Source organism: Monopterus albus, unplaced genomic scaffold (genome assembly GCF_001952655.1).
Source record: "Monopterus albus unplaced genomic scaffold, M_albus_1.0 scaffold18.1, whole genome shotgun sequence".
Lineage (NCBI taxonomy): Eukaryota > Metazoa > Chordata > Actinopteri > Synbranchiformes > Synbranchidae > Monopterus > Monopterus albus.
In genome coordinates, this window is record NW_018127898.1 from 823,177 (window position 1) to 846,975 (window position 23,799).

General features: G+C 40.8%; 2 protein-coding genes across 5 annotated transcripts in view; one reads left to right on the forward strand and one right to left on the reverse strand.

Moving 5' to 3' along the window:
- The window catches only part of LOC109956236 (retinoic acid receptor gamma-A-like), an 18,868-nt gene extending 1,643 nt beyond the window's left edge, over positions 1-17,225 (forward strand). The window contains exons 1-9 of one of the 4 annotated variants that reach the window (XM_020593195.1): positions 3,220-3,332; positions 3,579-3,780; positions 14,030-14,178; positions 14,870-15,011; positions 15,124-15,287; positions 15,425-15,601; positions 15,817-16,021; positions 16,196-16,354; positions 16,887-17,225. In XM_020593195.1, the coding sequence (XP_020448851.1) occupies positions 3,630-3,780; positions 14,030-14,178; positions 14,870-15,011; positions 15,124-15,287; positions 15,425-15,601; positions 15,817-16,021; positions 16,196-16,354; positions 16,887-17,206 (1,467 nt within the window). In that variant the 5' untranslated portion in view covers positions 3,220-3,332; positions 3,579-3,629 and the 3' untranslated portion in view covers positions 17,207-17,225. Of the gene's footprint in view, positions 1-3,219; positions 3,781-14,029; positions 14,179-14,869; positions 15,012-15,123; positions 15,288-15,424; positions 15,602-15,816; positions 16,022-16,195; positions 16,355-16,886 lie in introns of those variants that run through there. The other 3 variants (XM_020593194.1, XM_020593196.1, XM_020593197.1) reach the window with 3 other exon arrangements.
- A 3,134-nt stretch (positions 17,226-20,359) lies between these two features.
- The window catches only part of LOC109956237 (calcium-binding and coiled-coil domain-containing protein 1-like), a 7,589-nt gene continuing 4,149 nt past the window's right edge, over positions 20,360-23,799 (reverse strand). The window contains exons 4-10 of the mRNA XM_020593198.1: positions 23,195-23,407; positions 22,907-23,055; positions 22,738-22,807; positions 21,636-21,890; positions 21,428-21,553; positions 20,812-20,894; positions 20,360-20,452 (exon numbers count right to left, since the gene is read on the reverse strand). Coding sequence (XP_020448854.1) covers positions 20,425-20,452; positions 20,812-20,894; positions 21,428-21,553; positions 21,636-21,890; positions 22,738-22,807; positions 22,907-23,055; positions 23,195-23,407 — 924 coding nt within the window. The 3' untranslated portion in view covers positions 20,360-20,424. The remainder of the gene's footprint in view (positions 20,453-20,811; positions 20,895-21,427; positions 21,554-21,635; positions 21,891-22,737; positions 22,808-22,906; positions 23,056-23,194; positions 23,408-23,799) is intronic.

Below are 23,799 nucleotides of genomic sequence, written 5' to 3' on the forward strand. Positions count from 1 at the left end.
TTAAAATAATGAGACTACAAAGTGATTAATGTGATTAATATCTGTTTATCTCTGAAACGTCACGCAGTGTTTTCAGTTGTCATATGGAGTGTATGCATGTGTGATATTCTGTAGAGAGGCAAGATGGAGTTGTGTTTAAGATAAATGAAATAAATAATCACACTTGAGACATTTTATCTAAAAAAAAAAAACTTACTGAAGAGTGACAAAAGGTGGACTGGACTTTGAAAAGAAGCAACAATGATGAAAAGAAACTCAAAACATCTTTGGAAATTAGCAGATATCTATATCAAAGCCCCCTGCTGTGTATTCAGTCATGCAGTAAGTTCTCTCTTCTTTTCCTAACAGCAGTGGGAATTAGAACAAAAACACAAGGAGCTCTTTCTGGCTAAAGCTTTTCTGCCCGGTGCCGCCAGGAATTACTGAGTAAATTACTGATACAATCTCTAGATTTTCTCTAGAATAAGGTGATATTTTTCTGTTTTCTTTCTTTTGGAAACAAAGTCTTTTGACATTTTTATGACTATATAAAAATGCAAAAATCTGATGTCACAAGGAACAGAAGTGTATTTTTCCACTATGAACACAATGAACACAGTGTCTTTTCCTAATTTCTATGTCACATCTTGTTCTTTGCAATGTTTTGAGTGTGTGTGTGTGTGTGTGTGTGTGTGTGCATGCCTGTGTGTGATATTAGTAACTTGAACCTAAAGGCACAGAGAGAGGCTTGTGTGTTTTTCTTTGTGTCTGTCATCACGGGCACTCTATTTAAGCGCATACACACAATTGTCTGTGCATCTCTCCACACACAGAAACACACGTTTCCACTACCACTCTGTAGGCAGCACATTCCAGCACCCATGAATATCACAACCCAGTGCTCTCACACTACTTTCCTCACATTTGTGACTGTATTTGTTGCTTGCTGATGACCGCAGTGAGACTTTGTGCAAATATCTGTGGCCGAGCTGGAGGAGCTGCTGCTAGAGACGGAGACAGAGAAAGAGAGAGAGGCCATTGTTCGACTCTATGTGTTTGTGTCAGACATGACGACGAGATGAATAGCTGAAGAACTTGATTGTAAATAGTTGTAATGTGACTCGCTCCTTTTACAAGTTGCGTGTGTGTGTGTTTGTGTGTGTGTGAAGGAGAAAGGGACACGGCTGGCTGGGAAGTCCAGTGTTTTAAGTTTCAAAGGCAGAAAGCTGCAATTTGTCCAACTACAAGAGTGGGAGTGAGCGTGTGTTTTGTTAAAAGTGAAGGAAAATCAGACAACATTTTTTCCTTCTTCACATTTCCTGTGCATTTGTGTATCTCTTTCCCCGAAGCAACAACAAGGGGGCAGGGTGGGTAATTGTCTCAAGGTGTGGAGAAAGCTCAGCAGGCTGATACTGGGCAGCTCTGCTCCCTACCGTGTGTCACTGTAGTGTCTGCGTGTGTGTGCCTGGACATCATGACGACAAACATAAATCTCTGCTCACTAAGACAAAGAAGAAGGGATTTCTAAAAAAGTGCTTGCAGGAAAAGAAACAACAAAAAGCATGTTTCCTATTATTTTTCAATAATGTGTATATGGATTCAGGCAACTGGGAGGAATATATACAAACAAACAAAAGGAGAAAAATCTGTAATAGACAAAAGCAGTCTGAAGTTTATGAAGCCACAGGCAGGACAAGTTGGGAAGTCAGTGTATATGTGTCTGAGCAGGGATGGTGTTAGAGCCCCAGTGGGGGTTTCTTCCAGAGTTCATCCCTCTTGAACGAGGGAAGGAAAGGGAGGAGGAGAGGGAGGAGGGTGAGGCTGTCTAGTACACAAACTCTCCAGACTCCCAGACCAATGCGGTTTGCCTGCAGCAGAGTCGCACTTCAGTGTGACTGAAATATCCAATAAGCTGCAGGAGGGAAGATAACAGAATCCATCTGAACCGAATTGAAGGAATTGAATTAGATAGCTACACGCACCAAGACCAAATGGAATAGAGGGAGAAAAACCTTAAGAGCCAAGTAAAACTTCATGTGATAGAAATGGATGGATGGCTAAGAACAAAGATGATGTGTGGACGGAAACCAATGAGAGAAATGTAAGATATGTAATAATTAACCAAATTAGGAGGATCCAGTCCAGGTGGTGACCCTAGATGCGGTATGAATTATTTTTTGTTTTTGTTTTTTTTTGTTTTGAATAAAGGATTTGTCTGGTATTTGTGCTTTTAAATTTAAAGTTCTCTCTTCTGTAACACTTTACTTTACTTTCTTTATTTTATTTACTGTAATCTGGGCACTAATATTACAGAAGAGGATTGGGGCCACTGTTAAATATGTATTTGAGTTCTGATTTTTCTTTCTCAGAATTCTGACTTTTTTAAAAAGTCAGTTTTAAAGCCAGATTTCTGAGAAAAAAAAAATCAGATCTGAAAAATATTTTTTTAGAGTGGCCCTAATCTGCTCATGTACCAATATAGATAAATACAGACTTTGTTTAGTTGGCACACTTACTCTCAGGTGCCAGTACATAGCAGGTCAGGTAAAAAAACATTTGAAATTTGTCTACATACTATAACCAATACATACAAACAAGTCAATAATTCAATATACATACGGCATAAAGTCGGCAATAATAAATGAATCGTAAAATAGAGCCTGGAATATTTCCTCTTTTAAATAACTTCTAATAATAACAAATTACATGTTTTTTCCCCAGGAAATTTTTAACTGGGGAATAATGCACCTGTAAAAGAAAGCAGTACTCTCCCTTCTTTGTTTTGCTTAATGTCAGAGAGCCACCTTTCCTGTACAGAAACCACAGGAGAGCATCCACTCACAGTAAATGCTGGGAAAATTAACAACTTACACCCTTACAAATTGCTTCTCTCTCAACACCTTTCATTTTCACTTCAGACTCTGTGAGGTCTGAGGTTTTTTTTTTGCCAAAGTTGGCGGAGGAGGGAAGCAATATTCTCTGCTGTGACAGAACAAAAAGAAAGTTAATGCTGAAAAACAAAAAAGAAAGAAGGAGACATGGGAGGGGGGGTGCAGGGAAGGCGAGGAGTGTTTTGTTTTCATTTGCAGAATATGAAATATGAAGAAACGGGTTGGAAAAAATGAAGAAGAGGGGAAGGGGAGAATGTTTGTTACATAGCCAATCAGCAAGCAGGTGCACACCGCCCCAGGATGTATGTCCCTCCCTCTTCTTCTTCCTCGTCCCCACCCCCTTCTTCTCTACTGGGAGAGCATGCAGATAGTTGGCTGTGTCTGTGGTGGAGTGTGAGAGGCCCAGGGAGCCACCGAGAGTGGAGCTCAGATCAGTTACAGCAGGCAAAGCAAAGCAGACTGGTGAGCAAGTGATCTGGGAACAGAGAGGGGGGAAAGTAGTGTGGGCTATAGGACAGTGATAAGGCAAATAAAGAAGAGTAGGAAGAAAGGGATTTTGTTAATCTGGAAGACTTAGTTTGAAGGAGACAGGAGAGGCAGTTAAGAGGGCAACTGCAAGGGGCAAAGACAGCCAGACAAGGAACACCTGGACCGAGCAGGGCATTAAGTTACCTTGAATAACAGGAAGCTGTCTCTGTGATTTTACAGTCACAGTCTCTTAGCTGAGCTGCAGTTGTGTTGCTGTGATTTGAGAGGAGCATGTTTGACTGCATGGAGGCTCTGGGGCTGGCCCCGCGGCCCCTCTTTGATGTGTCGGGACAAGGCTCCTGCATGCTGGGGAAGGCCACTCCTTATTTCTCCGGTCTGGACCACTTTGCCTGGACCGGGACTGGGACAGGCAGCGTTCAGTGTGAGTACTCTATCCTGTACATGAGACTGTAAGAGAGCAGCTCTGTGTGTGTGTGTGTGTGTGTGTGTGTGTGTGTGTGTGTGTGTTCTTATCAGAGTTCTGGTTTTGTTATCACAGAGCTCTCTCCACAGGAAGAGTCAGATTCCTTTGGATTCTCTGTACCCTTTCTCACCCTGCAGTTTGTTTGTTTATGCTCTTAGAGTGCTTTTGTGACTATGAGTGAGTGAGCTGGGGAATGCATATTTATACACCACAGTGTTTGTTTTCTTTATGAATGACTTCACATGATTGACAGCTCTTTCAAACATTGTGGGACCTGACCTGACAATGTGTGCAGAAAACAACACCGTCCAAACAGAAACTGCGCTGACAGATTAAAAGCAAATGGGCCTTGAGATCACATGACTGTGATTCTTCCAATATACTGAGACATAGAGTTAGGTAGTTGGGAGCAGATGTATACAAAAAAATAAATGACAGTATAGAGTGAATAATTTTACTAGATGAGTATTTTGTTACTATACATCGATTTAATTTGTGTTGGTGTTTATGCAATTAGAGGAAGTTACTCAAAGCTTGATGTTAGCCATTTTTCTAAAGAAAAGTTAACTGTAAGAACAAGTTGATGATTCAATGTTTAAGTATGCATCACTTTACATATGTGCACTCCCTATGTCCCAACTCCACAGGCTAGATATATTTTTGACAGCTCCTCAGAGGACTTGAGTAGAACAGGATCAGATTGCATCAGGTAGATAAGATACAGTGGAAATAAAACCCCAACCTCCACACAGACACACACTGCAGAGGTAAATGAGAAAAGATTATCTGGTAAAAAAAAAAAAAAAAAAAATAATATGTGTCACCGAGCTGAACGCACAATTGTTATTTTCAAAATTCAGTCTTTCCACTTCATTCAGAAACTTTGAGATGTCTCTACTGAGCGCCGTGGGTCTATTTATCTTCAGTAATTATTTAGATACCAGGGCAATCAAGCGCTGACATGTCCACAGTACTCACTAATGATGATGGATGATCAGTCAGGATGACAAACACCACAGCAGGGCCTGTTTCAACTCGCTCAGGAGCTTCGCCAGATGCCACCATGAAAGACAAATGTCCACACATTTTCATTAATCATGGTCTCTTTAGGTAAAATTCAGTTTTGTTTCTTTTTTTTTTTTGCTGTGAGGCTTGCAGGTCTATATTTTTTATAACCTATCAAAGGGAATTTTGGGGGTGATTCAATCCTCTTTGTCTATTAATTAACATTTAATTAATTAACCTTTAACATTTATGGACAGTAACATACAAAGTGGTGTTACTCACCTTTGACACTCTTACCTTTACATTTTGGCAATGGTCTTTTTTAAACATAAGACTAGTTGGCAGACTGAAAACCCCACTAAATAACTGATTGGTCAGTTGACAGAAAAATAAATGCCAACTATTTTCTTAATCCGTTGATTGTTTATGTCACTGATTGGTCACTCCACCTTTTCTTTGGCTGCAGTTTCACCAGGTTGGTGATTAGTAGCTGTTCCCTGTTTTATATCATTATAAACTGAACCATTTGTGGTTTGGTTGCAAAAAGGCATTTGAAGACATCACCTTGGGTTCTGGGTATTTTTCCAAGCAAGCAACTAATCTGGTAATTGAGAAAATAGTGTTAACACAGCTGCATTAGTTCATTTGATTTGTAGTTTATTTTTTTGTTACTGATCACACTCTGGGTTTTATTTTGTTCTCCATTTGCTGGTAGTATTTTTAAAGCTGGATTTAATATGGAAATTGTTCGTTTTATTTATTCCAGTATTTTAAAATATATGTCATTTGAAGTAAGGGACAATACAAATAGAAAATGGTTAAACTCTTGAGTCTTAACCACAGTCACTGTTAAAAAAAAATCAAACAAATACAATCGACACCACTTTTTTTTTTTCAGTCCTTGTGACAAATACTACACAATATTATAGAATACTGGATGCTATTAAAGCATACACTGTTGAGTAGCTGATCACCAGCTGTCATTGGAAGGTGAACAAAAATGAATGGTTTGCTTTGTCATGATTGTTTTCAATGAGCACATTCAGTAGGACGCCGCAGCTCTAGATTCCAAGGAGCATTTTGGCCTCTGTTTCTCTGAGTGTGTGTGTGTGTGTGTGTGTGTGTGTGTGTGTGTGTGCCTGTACATGTTGCTTTGGACAGTATTTTGGATTTAATTGATTAATGTACTGCACATGCTGACTGTAATAACTTCAAGTATTCACATACACACAAGTAAATGATGTGCTCTCTGTCACGCTGCCTGTTGTGCAGAGGGGGAAGAGTTTCTCCTCTAAGTGACTTTTGTTTTCCTCCTCTACGAAAGATTTTCTAAACTTGATCTTCTTTCCAAATCCTGCTTATCTGTGTGTGTGTGTGTGTGTGTGTGTCTCCCAGCAGTACTGTGTGTTTTTTGCTCACACATGGCTCACTTATAAAGGCCTTGTGTTGTGTAACCAAAAGCTTTTAATGAATCAATTACAATTACAAAAGGTCAATTAAGAGATTAGGCAGTGTGTAGAGGGACGGGCGGTTACAAGTGGGGAGCACTAAAAGTAGAGTGCAGAGATGAAGTTGGATTTGAGATCAGCTCCCTGTAACACTTTGTATCTTGGTGTTTAGGCCTGGGAGGGAAGTGTGGTCCTCTTCAGTCAGTGATAATCAGCTTTTTCTCTGGCACCCTCTTCTCCTTAAAGGGTTTCTTCAAAGCTGGTTTAACAATTGACCATCATATCATAGCAGGAGAACTGCTGTCACTGCCAATAGCTGATAAAGAGACAGGAGTAATGAGATAAAACATCCTAGTTTTAGAGGATGTCTTGGTTGTTGTGTATCTTGGAGTATTTTTGTTGTACCTGCACTAGTATCACTACTTGTTAATCTGTGAAATACTTGCTGGCGGAGCCACTTGACAGAGCGTCTGGATGTCTCTCTCTCACACTGTCACTTTCTCAGCACTGGTGAAACCGAAACTACACTGTGAAGCTGAAACAACCTCAGTGAACCTGGAAATTCAAGTCCAGTCAGTGTGTGTGGTCTGCTTTATGAATATAGTACTGTGCAAAAGCCACCATTAGATTGGTTGTTTTAGTAATATTTATTTATCAGAGTTCAACTAAAAAATATAGGAAATATGTTTACAGTATTACAAAAGAAGAAGAAACCAGCAAACAAACTGGATACTCCAGATGTGGTATTCAGGCTGTTCTAAAGAAACATGAAGAATCCAGAGAGATTGAGGATGAAAACTGGCGTGGAAGACCATGACAACTGTCAAAATCTGATGAGAAGTTTCTCAGAGTTTCTTCTTTGAGAGACCAGAAAAAATCCAGCAAGGACCTGGTTCAGCATCTGGAAGCCAAGCTGATCCTTCCACAGGCAGAAGAAGCTCGATCAGGAACGGCCTTTATGTGGAAGGACAGCAGCCACAAAGCCACTTTTTCAGAAGGGGGACAGGGAGAAAAGGCTGAGATGTGCAAAAGCTCGCAAAGATTGGAGTGAGAATCAGGGGACGTGTGTTACAGAGTGGTGAGTCGAAGTCTGAAATGCTCAGGTCCAATAGTCAACATGTGAGGAGAATAGTTGGAGAGAATGTAGAAGACTGAGTGTAGCAACCTTCAGTGAAACATGGCAGAGGCTCTGTCATAGTTTCAAGACTTCAAGACCGTCTCCCCAAAAAAATTCAAGCTGTGCTAAGTGCAAAGATTTTTAAGTGCAACTCTGGAAACATCTATCCAGGGACTACAGATGAAAATCAGCCTTTTGGCTAATTCTGGTGTATTTACAGTGATATTTACTAATGTACACCATCCCTGTTAAATAAACTTTTAAAGGGAGGCCACTCTAAATATTGATTTTGGACTGAGGAAGCAATTTTGTTCTGAAATTTCTTTATATCATGCACATATTTTTTGTATTTTCTAGTTATATGGTATCTTAATAAAGAGACAGAAATAAATATAAATGATCATTACAACCTTGCTAACACACTAATGGTGGCCTAAGACTTTTGCGCAGTACTATAACTGCAATAAAAATGGCCATTCCTGTGTGTACTGCACAATAATATTTTAATAACCAATCAATAGCTATAATAAGACAAGTGATATTATTATTAGTTTTGCATCCTGGAAATTTTTAATATATTTACATGCTCTTTTATTACTGTAGATGACATACTGCCCAGCAGCATGGCTGGGCTTAACTAGTCTGTGGAGAAGGTTTAGTGACCGAGAGGAGACAGCACAGTCTGAGCTTAACGTAGTTACTAAACCAACTTAGTATACTGTATCTTACATGTTTGCTAAATTATGTCAAATATCCCACAGTGCACATTTTTTGCATACTCGCTGCAAACCTGTGGTTTTACCTAACAAAACAACTTTATCAGTTCTGTGTAAAAGTGCTTTTAATAACTCCCTGTTAAGTAATATACCGAGGGTGGTGGTATGGAGGTGAGTTGGTGTTTATATCAAAACAGGGCAAAAATAAGCTGCTGGGTTTATTGGGTGTAATAAAAAAGGAGGGCTGTATTGTAGAGGAAGGACAACTCCAGGTTTAACAGCCCATCCCGTGAATGCAACCTCCCTCACACTCTCCAGACAAAGCTAAACTCCATGACCATGGGGGAAAAACAAGATATAACATGAATGTTGTTTTCCAAGTTTTGCCTTAAACCTGGCCTTGCATTACCGATTGTTAAACCTGACTTACTTTATGCTCTTTTGGCCCAGATTTCAACAGTGCGTCTAAGATTGCAGGAGAGGGTTCACAACTGTTTAAGAGTTTGCAGCGATGAGGACTTGGTGAACTTGTGCAAATTAGTGTGCGCCTTTGTTTACAGTAGCTTGTGTGTTTGCTTGCGTCCATACCTCCTTTTTTTTTACCCGTTTGTTGCTGCTGCTTTTATGGAGCCATCTCTTGGACGGTAGCCTGGTTTTCACAGCCTTTCCTTTAAAATGCACAGCCAATGACAGGAAGTGCTCCTCCTCCTCCTGCCAGGGCAGGAAGGCAGAAGCGGACAGAGGGGAGCAGAGGACTCAGAACAGCTGATGAAAGAGATTGTCACTCAGATCTTTGCTATCTCCTCCCTGCTGTTGTTGTAATTACTCACTCAGCATATTTGAGGTCAAAACTCTCCCCCGCTGTTTATCTGCTCAGGAGTTACAACAGTAACTTTAAGTACAACTCATCCATGTTATAATGAAAAATCTAGACCCGCTCATGAAAGAAGAATTTGTTTTACTTGTTGTGTTAACTTTACCCTCTGAAGTCAACTCAACCATGCCAGACTTTTTTCATGTTTTGGCCATTTAATAACGAAGGACGCCAAGTACAATGTCATCGTACCCCGCCCGACCAAGTTTGTTGCTGTGAGTGTTGTTGCACTCAGTCACACTGAAAATGATCACACACAGTCCACTGACCCATGGCCCCATGCAGCAGCCCACACACATATTCACATGCACACGCACATTCCACAATATGCTGCAGAACACTGTGAGGCAAGACGTTTTGTACAAACTGAATGTGCCATCCAGATTAACTTTTGAAGGCCTCAGGAAAAGAATTTAGATTTATCTGAGTCATGAAAGGATTACTTATTCAAACACCGAATGATTATAGCCAAAGTTTAGTTAAATTAACTCTTTGTGTTGAGACTGTGGAGTGTGGTCAAAGTCTCATTGAGTGAGTGTTGGCAGGTTGAGCCAGGCTGAATGTCACAGTGTGTCGTGCACACAGCTGCTCCAAGAAGAGTGAGAAAACACCTTCAACATCAGTGTACAACAAACCACATGCTCCCTCTGTTTGAGTGTTTGTGTACTGACTGTACATTAAGGGCGGAAAATTTAAACAAGGAAAGCTTGATGATAACACCGTGTCAGTCACAGTGTTTTCATTCTCATGTACTTGTGAATACAGAGTGACGATAAATTTTATCCTGCCGAGACATTGGCTGACTCACCTCTAACAGATCGGCGCTGTGGCTCATCAGTGGGCAGTCGCTCTGGCTTTCTAAACTTAAACAGGTTCAGCTTTATTTCAAAGTAATTCCACACATATTATTTTGGGGAAAAGCTGAGCAAATAAAACAAGTTAGGAGAAGGAGTAGCCGTGTCCCAAATCCACACTCTAGGCAGATACAGAGACTGTACTGAAAGCAATATAATTATGTATACTCAAAACAGTAAAATTGATGCTGGTAAAAAAAAAAAAAAATAAAACAGCTCAAAGAACAAACCAAAAATAATATTTTTGTGAAAATAAAAACTAACTGTAGCTTTTTTTGTTTTAAGTTTAATTGACAGCGTCATTCTAAAGCCACAGTGTGACTCATTTCCTGTTATTATAAAACTGTTTTTGCAACAACAGTGTACTATAAAAACAGTTTTATAATATGTGCTGTGTGCAGTTATTACGTACATGAGTTCAGAGTAGAAATAAGCAGACCAAGTGAAGTAATCATAAGGAATACTACTAGGGTTACATAGGTAGAGTTCAAACTTTAAGAAAAGACCTTCTAGAGGCTAATGAAAAACTGCAGGGGGAACTTGGTCATACGACAGGTTAGATGGATAGTTTAGATTTCAGGTGAAGCACAGTAGACGTATCCAGCTCGCTGATGAGGCTGATTCACATCTCGTTTCTTCTCTGTCCAATAGCAGCGTGCAGATTGATGTTGTGACATGCTAAGGGGTGAATTGTAGGTTAAAAAGAGTGGTACTTTTTTTTTCAAGCTGAGACTCTGAGGCTGAGCTCAGTTCAGGGCGACGACAGCTGCTGACACATTTTGGCTCCTCTCCTTCTTTGGCCACACTAGGTAAAGCCTCCGCCCCAGTCTGCCTTCAGCCCGGTGTCTCTCGCCCTGTCTCCCTCTGTCACGTTTCTCTTGAGTCTCTCGTCGCCCGCTCTCACCGACCTCAGACAGCGTGAGTCACTACCTCTCTCCTGGTGCCAAATGCGTCTTCTCAGTTTCAGTGGGAGCTGTTTTTCCACTTGTTCTTTCAGGACTTCTTTTACTTTGTTAGTGTTACTATATAAACAGAAAACAATGATCAGGTTACAGTGCCACTCATTCAGTTCCACCCCCTCCCTCTTACCTTCCACACAAAATGCAATACATAATAGTATTTACTTATTGCTCAGTTGGCAGCTCTTTGGTTACCCATAAATGTGGGTGAGAAACATGATTCTTTCTCCAGAATTCTTTGAATAATTTTAACTCATTTATTTCTAGAGAACACTGCATGCTAGCTGTGTTTTTTTGTGGAGAAAGTACAAGAAATAGGCAGAAATGATAATCTCATGATCTGCTCCTCTGGCCAAACAGGTACATCAGCAGTTGTATTATGAACCTTTAGGGCTCCAAGTAACCTGTTTTTTTTTAATTGAATATCCTTCAATTACTTTATTGTTTTTTTCAATAAATTGTTGGAGCCAAGAAATGTTTAAAAACAGAGAAAATGTCAGTTGTAGTTTCTTAAAGTTACTGTCTTTAAACAGCTTATATGGTTGGATTTACAGTCTATTACTCAAACATATACAGTTTACTCTCACATAAGACAAACAAAAGCAGCATAATTGATATAATTAAGAAGCTGGAAGCCAGTGACTCTGAGCCTCGGGTCACATGAAACAAATGCTTTATTCCATCATAATGCATCGTTTCTGCTTGTATGTGTCGTTGAGCTCATTGTTTACTTTTGCCTTTTTTTTAAACAAATTTTCTCTTGTTGAAAACTGTGTGTGATATGTGTGTACTTCTTTGAAAACGTGATATAACTGATCACAAAAGAAAAAAATGGCTTCAGTGAGTTATCAGTCATCAACATGGTTGCATATTAATTTTCTGTTAATCAGTTTCAAGCTGCATTTATCTCATATCAGCTGTTCTCACAAGTGGCAGCCTTTTAAAAATCTGTTTGGTTGGTACAGTCAGGAATTTCTGAGATGATTTGTTGTTTGGCTCTGGATCTCTGTTGTGAAGCAGAGACATCACAAATTGTTAAATGTCAGTATTGTGAAATGCCTCTGCTGGCTAAAAAAAAAAGCATTTATTCCAAAGCAAAATAAAGAGGTCAGCAGCACAAAATGATTCTTCGCTTTGAACAATACATTAGGCAACTGAACACTGCATGCACCAACAGACTGACAGTCTCTATTTGAATGTGGCAAATAAAAGTAATGAATAAATATATGTTTTGAGTTCAACTGTTTTGGGAAGGCCTGAAACTTTAGATTTGCTGAGTAGAAGTTAAACCTGACTGATATTGATAAAGCTCACTGTGGAGCTTTAAAACCACACGAATCATCAACAAAGCAGAAAACTGTCCACACTTGTATTAAATACTCACAGAATTATATGCAACTGTGGCAAAAACAAATAGCTACAAAATGTATGATTATTTAGTTTTAAAACAAGGGTTTATTAAACAGGTTTTATTAAGACATGACAATTTAAAAAGAATGTGTTGTTGTGTGACAGTTTGTGTGTGTCTCTGATACCTCAGCACAGCTGTGTGGGGTGTAGGGCGGCAACTGTCGATTATTTTTGATTTGTTAATCTGAATTAGAATATTTTCTCAATTAATTTAGTAATTGTCTGCTTTGGAAGATATTAAGCTGACATCTGCAAATTGCTTGTGTTGTCCAACCAGTTGTCCTGAACCAGTTTACTATGATAGAAATGGATAATATTCACACTTGGAACCAGTTTTAACCGTTTTTTACATTGTTGCCTAAACAATTAAACATTTATCAGAACCACTGCTGATTTCTCTCTGTCCTCTGTGTGGAAGGCATGAAGGAAACCATTTGAATGTCATATTTGACCACATCTGGGGATATTAGAACAGGCTGCTTGTCATGTACTTAGCAATGGCCTTCTTCAGTCAAGGTCAAAGTTAAATGATCAGGAATTTATTTAACCTCTCAGCCACTGAGAAGCTTCTGTCCTGTGCTTCACCTCCTTCTCTCCTTTTCTTTCTCTTTGTATTTTTCCCTCTCTGTTTTTATTTGATTATTCCTTTGTGCCTTTGCCTCTCTGTTTTGAAACCTTACCGCTTTTGTTAACGACAAGCTGCGGGTTCAGAGGTTGCTGCAGCGGGGTGGGGGCCACATTTGGTTCAGTCCTGTGCTATCCATTGAGGGTGGCAGGAGGGGCTGTGACTTTGGGTTTGTTGACCCCCAGATTCTTTATTTTTACTAGGAAGGCATCCAAGGATGGAGCTGTTGATGTGAATAGCTGCCCAAGGTGACTGGATCCCAATAAAGAGGCCGTCAGCCTGGCCGGGAGCCTCCTTTCCATCCCAGACACAACCTTTATAGGGTCTGCTTATGAGCCTGGGCGCCTATTAAACGCCGTCCAGCCTGCACCGAGGAATTTAGGGCCAGGAAACAAGGGGGTGGGGGTGGGAGTGAGCAGAGGAAGATGAAGTTGGGGTGACTGAAGGTGAAAGTTGAAACGCATGTATGAAGGAATCTGGTTGTTCTTTAGTCATCACCTTTAAATGTGTACCAGGCGTGTTACTGTTGTAGTGTACTTCTGCTTTCATCTCAGCGTAAGCAGTTGCACTTTTAATCGGCTGGAAGGACGGGGCTGCGGTGTCCGTCAGACATTTCTTTACCATTTTCATTAGCAGCAGCAGAATGACTCTGCCTGTGGCCAGCAAATGGTGTTATACAATGTGCCAGTTTCTTTAGCGAGACAGAGGGAGACAGTTGAGTCTCATAAACATCCCACCTCTGTTTGTTCACATGGGGCTGTAGGTATATAGGCAGGTCTGGTTGGACAGGCTTTCAAATAAAAATGTGAGCTTGTGCTTGTACACACACACACACACACACACACACACACAGACACACAAATCCAAAAATTCAAATGCCAGTGAAATAGTTGACAGAGGTATGCTGCTCCCCCACTCCCCACTAAATGGAGAGCTGCCAATCAGCACTTTATCAGCAGGGCCATCTGGCCATCAGTTAATTGTGCCTCTTTTAAGTCTTGTCAGTCGGCAGTGCCCCGCACCCCTCACCCCCTCTCTTAAAATGTCTGCCCTTAAGCTCGCCTTCTGGCTCCAAGGGGTGTCCTGCTTGGGGTTGGTGGTTGTTTGTTGACCATTCTTTCTTAATCAGTTGTTGTATTAGCTTTAATCATAGTTTCAAAGAACTTATGCAAACAAGATGACCCTAAATGTTTCTGCAGCGGTAGAGACCCAGAGCACCAGTTCAGAGGAGATGGTGCCCAGCTCTCCTTCTCCTCCTCCTCCCCCTCGGGTCTACAAGCCGTGCTTTGTGTGCCAGGACAAGTCATCTGGTTATCACTACGGAGTGAGCTCCTGTGAGGGCTGCAAGGTAAATGAAGCTAGACACACATTAGTTACATAAAGAGTTTACAGGACATGTATGAACAGCTGCTGAAGAAGCTGGAGCCTGATAGATGTCAGGGCTGCACAGCTGTAATGTTTGTTGCTGTTACGCTGCCCTCTTGTGTATCCTTACTAGTACTGCACATTTATTAAGCGTGTGACTGGCAAAAAGGTTACTGCAAATTAAGCTGCTGCATTAAACTTGAACCTTTATTTTATAAGCACTTAAAAATAGACTAACAGCCAGGAGTGACTCTGTGAGGCTGCACAACAATGCTTTGAGCAACATGTTAAACCTTTGCTGCCATGCTCACACACTGATGTTAAGCAGATGTAATGTACACAATGTTCGCAATCTTAGTTTAGCGTGTTATTATGCTAACATTATCACAAAACATAAAAGTATCGATGTCAAAGACAGTCTTGCATTTATTTGAAAATTATTGGACAAGTTGAAATTTAGACCTGATGGTGGCACTTGATGAAAGTGGCCATTGTTTGTACAAAATATCGTGGCAATCCATCTGAGATTTGCTGCGGTATTTCAGTCTGGACCAAAGTGCAGACTAACAGAGCCTGCACTGGCATGGTTAAACATTGTTTCCTGAGATCTCACTGAGAGCACTTTTGCCTGTCGTGAAGCAAATGTATACAGCATTTTCTTTTACTGGTTTCAGGGTTTTTTTCGACGCAGCATCCAGAAGAACATGGTGTACACCTGCCACCGAGACAAGAACTGTCAGATCAACAAAGTGACTCGCAACCGCTGCCAGTACTGTCGGCTGCAGAAGTGCTTCGAGGTTGGCATGTCTAAAGAAGGTGAGTGTGTAAGGGGTTCAGGGAAAAATAATCTTTCACAGTTATCTATCCTCCATCAAGACATGGCAAAAGATTAATGGTGCTGTTGATTGTGTTATCTGTTTCCCTGTAGCGGTGCGTAATGACAGGAACAAAAAGAAGAAGGATGTGAAGGAGGAGGTGGTGCTGCCAGAGAACTATGAGTTGAGTGGAGAACTGGAGGAGCTGGTTAACAAAGTTAGCAAAGCTCACCAGGAGACCTTTCCATCTCTGTGCCAACTCGGAAAATACACCACAGTGAGTTTTTTCAGTGCACAATCCCACCTACCTCCAGATACTCACAATCCACTGGAGCATTAGCTCACCGCTTTGCTGGAAGGACTAAACACTCTGCACAGCCACACAGACAAAGTGTCCCTCTTTCTTTCTCCCAGAATTCAAGTGCTGACCACAGAGTACAGCTGGACTTGGGCCTGTGGGATAAGTTCAGTGAGCTCTCCACTAAGTGCATTATAAAGATTGTGGAGTTTGCCAAGCGGCTACCGGGCTTCACTTCGCTCACCATCGCTGACCAGATCACCCTCCTCAAATCTGCATGCCTGGACATTCTGGTACCGAGCACATGCTCCTGTTACGCTCCTCTTTAACCAGCTCCACCCATCCCCAACGCTTTCACATTTGTCTCACTGCTTAACCTGTCAACATGATGCAAAAATGTGATTATGAACAACTGCTCTGAAATTATTTTGGATGAATTTCAGCCTCATTTCTTTCTTGTTGATTGTTAATTTTTGTGCTTGTCTCTTCATTTTCTTCCCCCACTTAGATGCTGAGGATATGCACTCGTTACACCCCAGAACAGGACACAATGACCTTCTCAGACGGCCTGACTCTCAACAGGACACAGATGCATAATGCAGGCTTCGGTCCGCTCACAGACCTGGTGTTTGCCTTTGCTGGTCAGCTGCTGCCTTTGGAGATGGACGACACAGAGACGGGGCTCCTCAGCGCCATCTGTCTCATCTGCGGAGGTAAGTCTGTGCTTCGGGTATCTCTTGACATCACACCCCCTTGTCAAGGAATCATTGATGGAAAGGAGCAATTGTTACTCCTCCTCATTGTTTTGTAGACCCCTCTCTATCATCTTGTCAGCTGTTTACGAAATTGCTGTTATTTCCTCTTCACGTTTTCTCCTGCTCTCTCAGACCGTATGGACCTGGAAGAACCAGAGAAGGTTGACAAACTGCAGGAGCCCCTGCTCGAGGCTCTGAAGATCTATACCCGCCGTAGACGCCCAAACAAGCCGCATATGTTTCCACGCATGCTAATGAAAGTCACGGACCTCCGAGGAATCAGCACCAAAGGTCAGCGGAGGCTTTATGCGTCATGACCACAGTTCAGGACTAGAGATAGCTCTTAAACTTCAGTATTATTTTGGTACAGACTGAAATACATCTATAGTACTGAGTTTAAACTTGAAAGTTCTGGTACAGCTACTTGTATTAAGACAACATTAACATTATTTCCGTATCAGGGTCAAAACTCAAGCATCAGATTGGCATCTAGTTCTCTAAAAGTTTCAGATAACACCCAGGAAGCTGACAAGCTGAAAATAATGACATTCATCATTTGATGAGTTCATTTCAAATTAAGACTTAAAATATTGTTAGAAAAGATGTGAAACATTAAAATTATGGTAATTACATTAAATCATTGTATCCTAAGAATAATACAAGCAGAAAAGTTCTGTGAGTGCTACCTGCATATATGAAGAACATGGCAGTAAAGGTTGTATTCCTGAAATGGGACACAGCCTGTTAGTTAGTTTGAGATTTCTTTACAGCAAAAGGTGAAGCAGGGACATTATATGAAATGCTTCTTTGCATGTGCCTGCAGGTGCAGAAAGAGCCATCACGCTGAAGACAGAGATCCCAGGGCCCATGCCCCCACTGATCCGAGAGATGCTGGAGAGCCCCGATGCCTTTGAGGACAGTAGTGACTCAGGGGACAGTGCTGCAGCAGCTGCCCCTGCCATTCAAGCCATCAAGCAAGAGGAGAAAGCCGTGTGTGAGTCGGCCGCCGAGGAGGAACAGGAGGAGGAGGAAGACGATTACTGGGATGAGGAGAAAGAGAGAGGGGCGGACAGTGAAGGGGAGCTGTGTGGGGAGGCGGCAGCATTCTGGCAACAGAAAGGCACGACTGGGAAAACACAGTGAGAGAGAAACGGTGACCATCCTCCAGATCACTGAGCCATCACCCGGCAGTATCGCCAAGAAAACCACACAAGATTAGCCTCATGTACAACAACGGTGCTGCGTACAGCACATATTTACATATACTGTACATGAGGACTGAAATTAAATGTGTTGATTCAGCATAGGAAACATGAAATGGGAGAAGCGAAAGCACTAAATGTGAGTGGGTTGAGGAGAGCACCATTGTGCCAAAAGAAGACTCTTAAGTGTTTTGTCCACACAGAGAGGAGCAAGAGGTGGTGGGCTGAGAAAATGCACTCCTCAGCTACAGTATGTATAAGGGCTATTCTTTGTATAAAACTGGTAAAATCCAGTGCAACAACAGAACTCTTCTCAAAATCCCCTCTGTTACTATTCAGATATGCTACTTATTTTTTTATTGTATGGTTTTTCTAAGCATGTACACATTGTAGTTTCATCTTTATGCGTGTTTATAGGACTTTATGTAGCTTTATTGTTTATATTTCACTCAGTCCTCCTCCCATTTGACTGGACGTAGGAGTATTTTAAGCTCTTCTTCAATTTGATGCATTTCTGCTCTGCAATAGCAAAAGGAGACAGGTGAGCAGGACTCAAACTCACAAATGCACATGGCCGAAGAGAAGTGTAAATGTTGTTGTTTTTGATCCTGACAAACAATGCAAGAACAAATGCAGCAATGCATCTTGAGAAAAATACTCATTTATAGCAGTTAAAGAATTTGCAGGGTAGATCTAATGTCATCACCCAATCTCAGGTTGATTTTGTCAGGGTCACATCTCAACTATCAGAGTATTATCTAAAAAACTGTTGGTGTGAATACTCTGAAATAACTCCATCTTTAACTGAAATGACTCTGAGGAATAGTGATGACCATACTGTCTATGACCCTAGTTCAGCAACCAGGGGCAGGTAAGCCATAAGCTTTTCATTTTGTAAGAATGAGCACAGAATCATCCAAACAGACACAACCTTTAAAAGCAGCTTACTTGTCCTCAACGGGATGAAAACATTGCAGCAGAAGAGCCGCAACGAATTTTTGATGTAGTTTGTCAAGTTTCAAAAATGAACCTAATGTATGATATCTGAAAAATGGGCCGCAAGTTTCTGGTTGTGACGCATGGAGTTATTCCCTGAATAAAGCAGAGTAAGATGAGATATGTTCAACAGCAAATCAGCAGCACAGCAGCAGTTTTGAAGCACTGGCCATACCAACAAACCAGACAGACAGCCTTTAGCACCAGAAAACTGACACCACAATGAAAATTCTAAACTAATAAATTGTGATTTTGCTATTGGAAACATCACAGCCATATGACTAAGGTACACAAGACACGCACACACACACACACACACAGTCAGTATTTTACACATCAACCAATTTAACATTATTTAGTATTTAAAACATTTTCTTGCATCCCATAACCGTATTTAGTAACAAAATATTTTCTTGTTTCACAAAACCTTTTTTTCCTTTAATTTGAGCTGGTGTAATAAATAAGCCATGCAACAGGCCACAAAAGCCTCAGCTCTATATGTAAGCATGTGTGTAACTGAACCAAGAGACCAAAGACAGATATTACATTTGGGTAAAAATAAAATAAGAGCAACAAATAAGCGATGGTGTGTAATGTGGACGAGGAGATTTCATGAACTAAAATTACTTTTGAAGCTGCAACCATTTTCTCTCTCTCTTTTTTATTTGTTATTTTTAACTCAAGCTCTATAGTGTGCAAGTAACTTGTCTTCATGATCAGGGACTAGGGGCCCCTCATGAGGTCTCATTAAATTTGACTTCTACCAAAATAGCTCTGACACACAGAGAGAGACAGAAACACAAAGATTAATTTTTGTTATTAAATTTTGATGAAAAGTTATTACTTTTTTGCTTATTGGTTGCTTTGTGTTCTTGTTATTTGTTGCTGCGCTTCGTGTATTTTGATAAAGGCGCTTTTTTGTTGTCCGATATTTCAGTGTCCAGATGTCATCTTCTTTGCCGTCACTTCACACATTTTTACACAGAAGTCTTGGGATGGAAACAAACAAATATTCTTATAAAGTAACAAGACCTTTTCATCAAAATACATAAAGCCATCAACATGTATTTACGATCATATTTTATTACAGAGCCCCGTCTCTCCAACAGATGCTCACATCAATAAAGAATTATAAATAAACTTTCATGTTCTTCCAACCTGACACTGAGCTTAGCAAACTCCAAGGAAACATTTCACACTTGTAACACACACCCACACACACATGGCTTCAGACTGACATACTGTCAGCGTCTGATCTGTCACAAAAAACAAGATGTAGTGTTTTAAATTCGAGCTCATCATGGCATCATTTGGTATTTTCTTCCTTAGAACATCATTTAGTCAGTGAAAAGGCCAGAAAAGCACAGAATCAAACAAATTAAGATAATTTTTTAACAATTAATGTGTTTATGAAAGTCTAACAGAGAGCATGAGAAGCTTAACAGCTAATGTTCGTCCTGAGTTTCATTAATCCTAAAACCATAATTAACCCTGAATCGTTATAATAAAACAAACTAAATCTTAGACACTTAAGACTTACTAATATATTGTGTTATGTTATCTTTGAACAAAGGCACTCATGAGGTAACTATGACCTCTGTGAAGGCTAGTTCCTACATCAACAAGTATGGAAGTAAATCTCTGCCCAAATGTTTCAAGTGCCCATGGCATGCTCATTTTGTTCATTTCCAGCCATTTAATGTCTAATCTTGGGCACCCATCCTAACTCCAAATAGTCTGTAATTATTTCAGAATGATGAAACCAAAGAGCCTCTTCCTAAAAACAAGATGATAGTTCGTGAATGTGCAAAACTTCTGTTGCTGGTGTTATGTCAAAAGTGGACAGTACAACCAACTGCGACGGCATTAATTCCTTTGAATTTCTCCTCCATAGACAGGTAAACAACGGTACATGTACCGATGAAAGGAGATGCTTTAACACACTAAACAAAACGGGTAGCTGAGAAACCCCGTATTTTAACTCGCATAATGCATTTACAAATATGTGCACCCTCAAATGTTTTGGCGGGCATACACGTCCATAAACAAGTATAAAACATCAATAAAATAATCACAAAAATTCACTAGGGTATCTGGGGTTCTACATGAGCTTATGCTGGAGTGGTAAAACAGCAAACTGGCATTAGTCCATCCTTTCCTGTGTTACCACATGGGGGGATCAGCCAGATCACTGCAGAGAGAGAAAGAGAAATCAGAATCTGACACAAGATGCTGAGGATAAAAAAGTAGAAAAGATAACATTGTTGGTAAATTACTAAACAGATCCTCTGTCTCTAATCCTGCTGATCTGCTTGCTTAACTTCAGCTATGTTGTTATCATGATAATAATTACACTTGTATTTTTACTCTCTTGTGCTGCAATTCCTCCCATGAGGAAATAAAGTGCCCAGTATGTGGAACAACAGCTTTTATAAAACAGTAACTAGTCTCTCTGGGAGAGGAGTGTGAAGGATGTATTCACATGACATTTTAACAGACGTCATTCCAGTCATGTGTTCTGTGTGACTTCAGGAAAGCTAGAATTGTCACCTCAAGGCAGGACTGGTGAATTCTGGTGCGACCAGATGCTTCTCTTCACCAGTCCGGGGTTCACGGTATGGCAACTTCTCAGCCTGTGTTAAAAGCCAAAGGCAGAGACAGGTGTAGGAAAGAGTTTTATGAGTTATTTAATAATAAGTGCACCCAAATTATTTGCGTGAGAATCACTGACATTGATCGCTGTTTGTTAAGTGTGATGTCTAACATTTGTGAGCATCATCACTGAAATACGGGGCACAAGAGAATGTTATTTTATTAGCATCTAAATATTATGTTATAGTAATATAATCATTCATTCATTCTTCAAATATAATTGGACTCAGGATTGAAACTAAAGCCATTAATTTTAGAGGTTTTACTATTGAGTATATGTCTAATAAGGCATGATTACATAGATGAGAAAGGTCTAATTTGAATGAAAGTACTTCAATTCAAAGACGCGTTTTCTATTTGTGTCTGTGAGTAATAAAAGAACTGCGCTGAGCTCTGGCATGGTTCTTCAGTTTCCAAAATGTAATCTGATGCCACTTTGCAGCACAGCAGCTGTTATATTTAGAGTGTTTGTGTCTTAAATAATAGTGACTGTGAAGTAATTTGATTTACTTACTCGACTGCAATCTCTCTCCTTCCTAAGCTCTGCTTCTAGTTTCTCCCTCTCTGTCCTCTCCTCCTGGAGCCACTCCTCTATTCTCTGCACCTCACAGTTAAGTTCTTGTAACTTCTTTTTATCAATCTGCATGAAAACGAAAAGCATATAAGCTAGTTTAACATCAATGTCACACTGACATAATATCTTTGTGCCATATTAGGCTCACCTCTGCTGCATGTTTGTAAGCCTCTCTCTCTAGAGCCCAGTTGGCGCGCTCCTCCCTGAGGACCAGGTTTTCCTCAGATAGCTGCAGGGTGAGCTGGCCCACTTGCAGCCAGGCTTGGTGCAGCTCGCTGTGGGTATGGCCCTGATGGGTGCTCAGGTCTCTCAGCTCCCTGCGCAGGCTGTCAGCTGCATGCTCACTAGCTTCCAGACGCTCCCGCAGCTTCTGCACCTGCACCTGAGCAGCCTCATTCTCCACCTGAAGAAAAAAGACAGGAGGAGATTAGTACAGAGCTGTTTTAGCTGTCATACTTATGTACTAATGGAGTACTCTGACATCTCATGCCAAGCCATTCTGAACTGTGACCGTGCCAGTGCATTTTTGTTTCCACTGTGAAATGCTTTTTTTAATTAATAAATTTAGTAACCAAAACTATCCAGCTACCCATTCAGAAAAAAATCTAGTAAAATCAAATTAAAATACAAATAAACAAACAAAGAGCCAAAATAAAAGCAACACATAACTTGCAGTATCTGTGTGGTGTTACTAGCTTGCAACATACAGTCCTTGGTGCTAGATGTTAGCTTGACGTTCACTGTAATTGTGCTAAATAACAACTGCCTGTCTTACTACAACTTGTGCATTCCTCATATGATGCACACTGGCCATTTACAATCTTTGGAAAAGGAGCTGCTGTAAAAAGGTGGATATACGTTTCAGAGCATCACAAACCTCATTACATTTATCAGAATTTGATCCACTGGGTCCAGTATGATCTGGAAAGTCTAGTTGAGCCATAGGATATTTTTATTTTATCCCATTCATGTGTCTGTGGAACCAAGTGAAGGTCAGCCTGTTTGACCAGCGGGAGATTCTGCTTAACTGAAGTGTGCATGGTCTATGGGCCCAAAAACGCAGCATGCGGAACATGTGGGTAATTCTTATGGCTGGAATTCGAAAGCATGAAACATTTTTTTCAGAGTGACTTACAGAGGAATGAATAGTAATCTGGTATCCAGTTCTCCTTTAATACATCTATATGGTAAACTCTGTCTCATGCTCAAGCTTAACCATGTTTCACAAGAGAAGCAGCAGCATCAATGACCTGCAGAGCCTTCTTCTTTTCCTCGTCGTTTTTCATTTGATTGGACATTTTCTTCACTCTCTCCTTCAGCCTGTGGAGATCAGGTGTAACAAATAAGGTTCATTTTAGGATCAAGGCACTCAACAGACCAGGACAAATGTTTGAGCTGGCATACATTTCAAACACTTGCCTTTCCAGTTCCATGCTTCCTTCTTTCTCCATGTCAGTCAGAACCTTCACATTATCCTCCAGGTCTCTGATTCGCTGCTGACTCTCAACCTTCTCAGCTGTGAGTTTACTAAGTTCAGAGGTCAGATTTTCCTGACTACATTTCACATCCTTTCAGCGTTGTGATGAGAAAAAAAAAAACAATTAAAAATTTTATTTTTTATGTGTAGTTCCATTAAACAGAAAACCATTGTTGCCATTGAACTTTCTGAAGGTAAAAAAAGAAACTGCTCCACTGGTCTGTTTGTACCTTGTGTTTTTTCTCCATCTGCTTCAACATGTCACAGCTTTGTCTCAGGTTGTCTCTGAGGTCTGAGATCTCCTCTTTCATAGCTTCTCTTTCACACTCCCACCCCACCCTTGCTTTATTGCTGTTCTCTTTCTCATTCTCTGTCTCCATTTGTGCGTTGTTCAGAGCCTGCTGTAAACATGCTTGTTTTTTTAAGCATTCATCCAGTCGACTCTGGTCACAAAATGGGGAGAGAACAGGTAGGCTTGCGTTATTGTTCATTTTAATAAATTGAAGATACTCATAAGAGTTTGTCCAACATGAAAAAATAATGTTTTCATGTGGTGCACAGTGGATTGGGCAGCAGTCGAAGGCAGGGGCCCCGACGACCCGATCTCTGGACACAGAGACTAGCCCTGGGGACATGGAATGTCACCTCGCTGGTGGGGAAGGAGCCCAAGCTTGTGCAGGAGGTTGAGAGGTACCGGCTAGATATAGTCGGGTTCACCTCCACGCACAGCTTGGGCTCTGGAACTTTACTCCTCGAGAGAGGCTGGACTCTCTACTACTCTGGAGTTGCCCGCGGTGAGAGGTGGCGGGCTGGTGTGGGCTTGCTCATAGCTCCC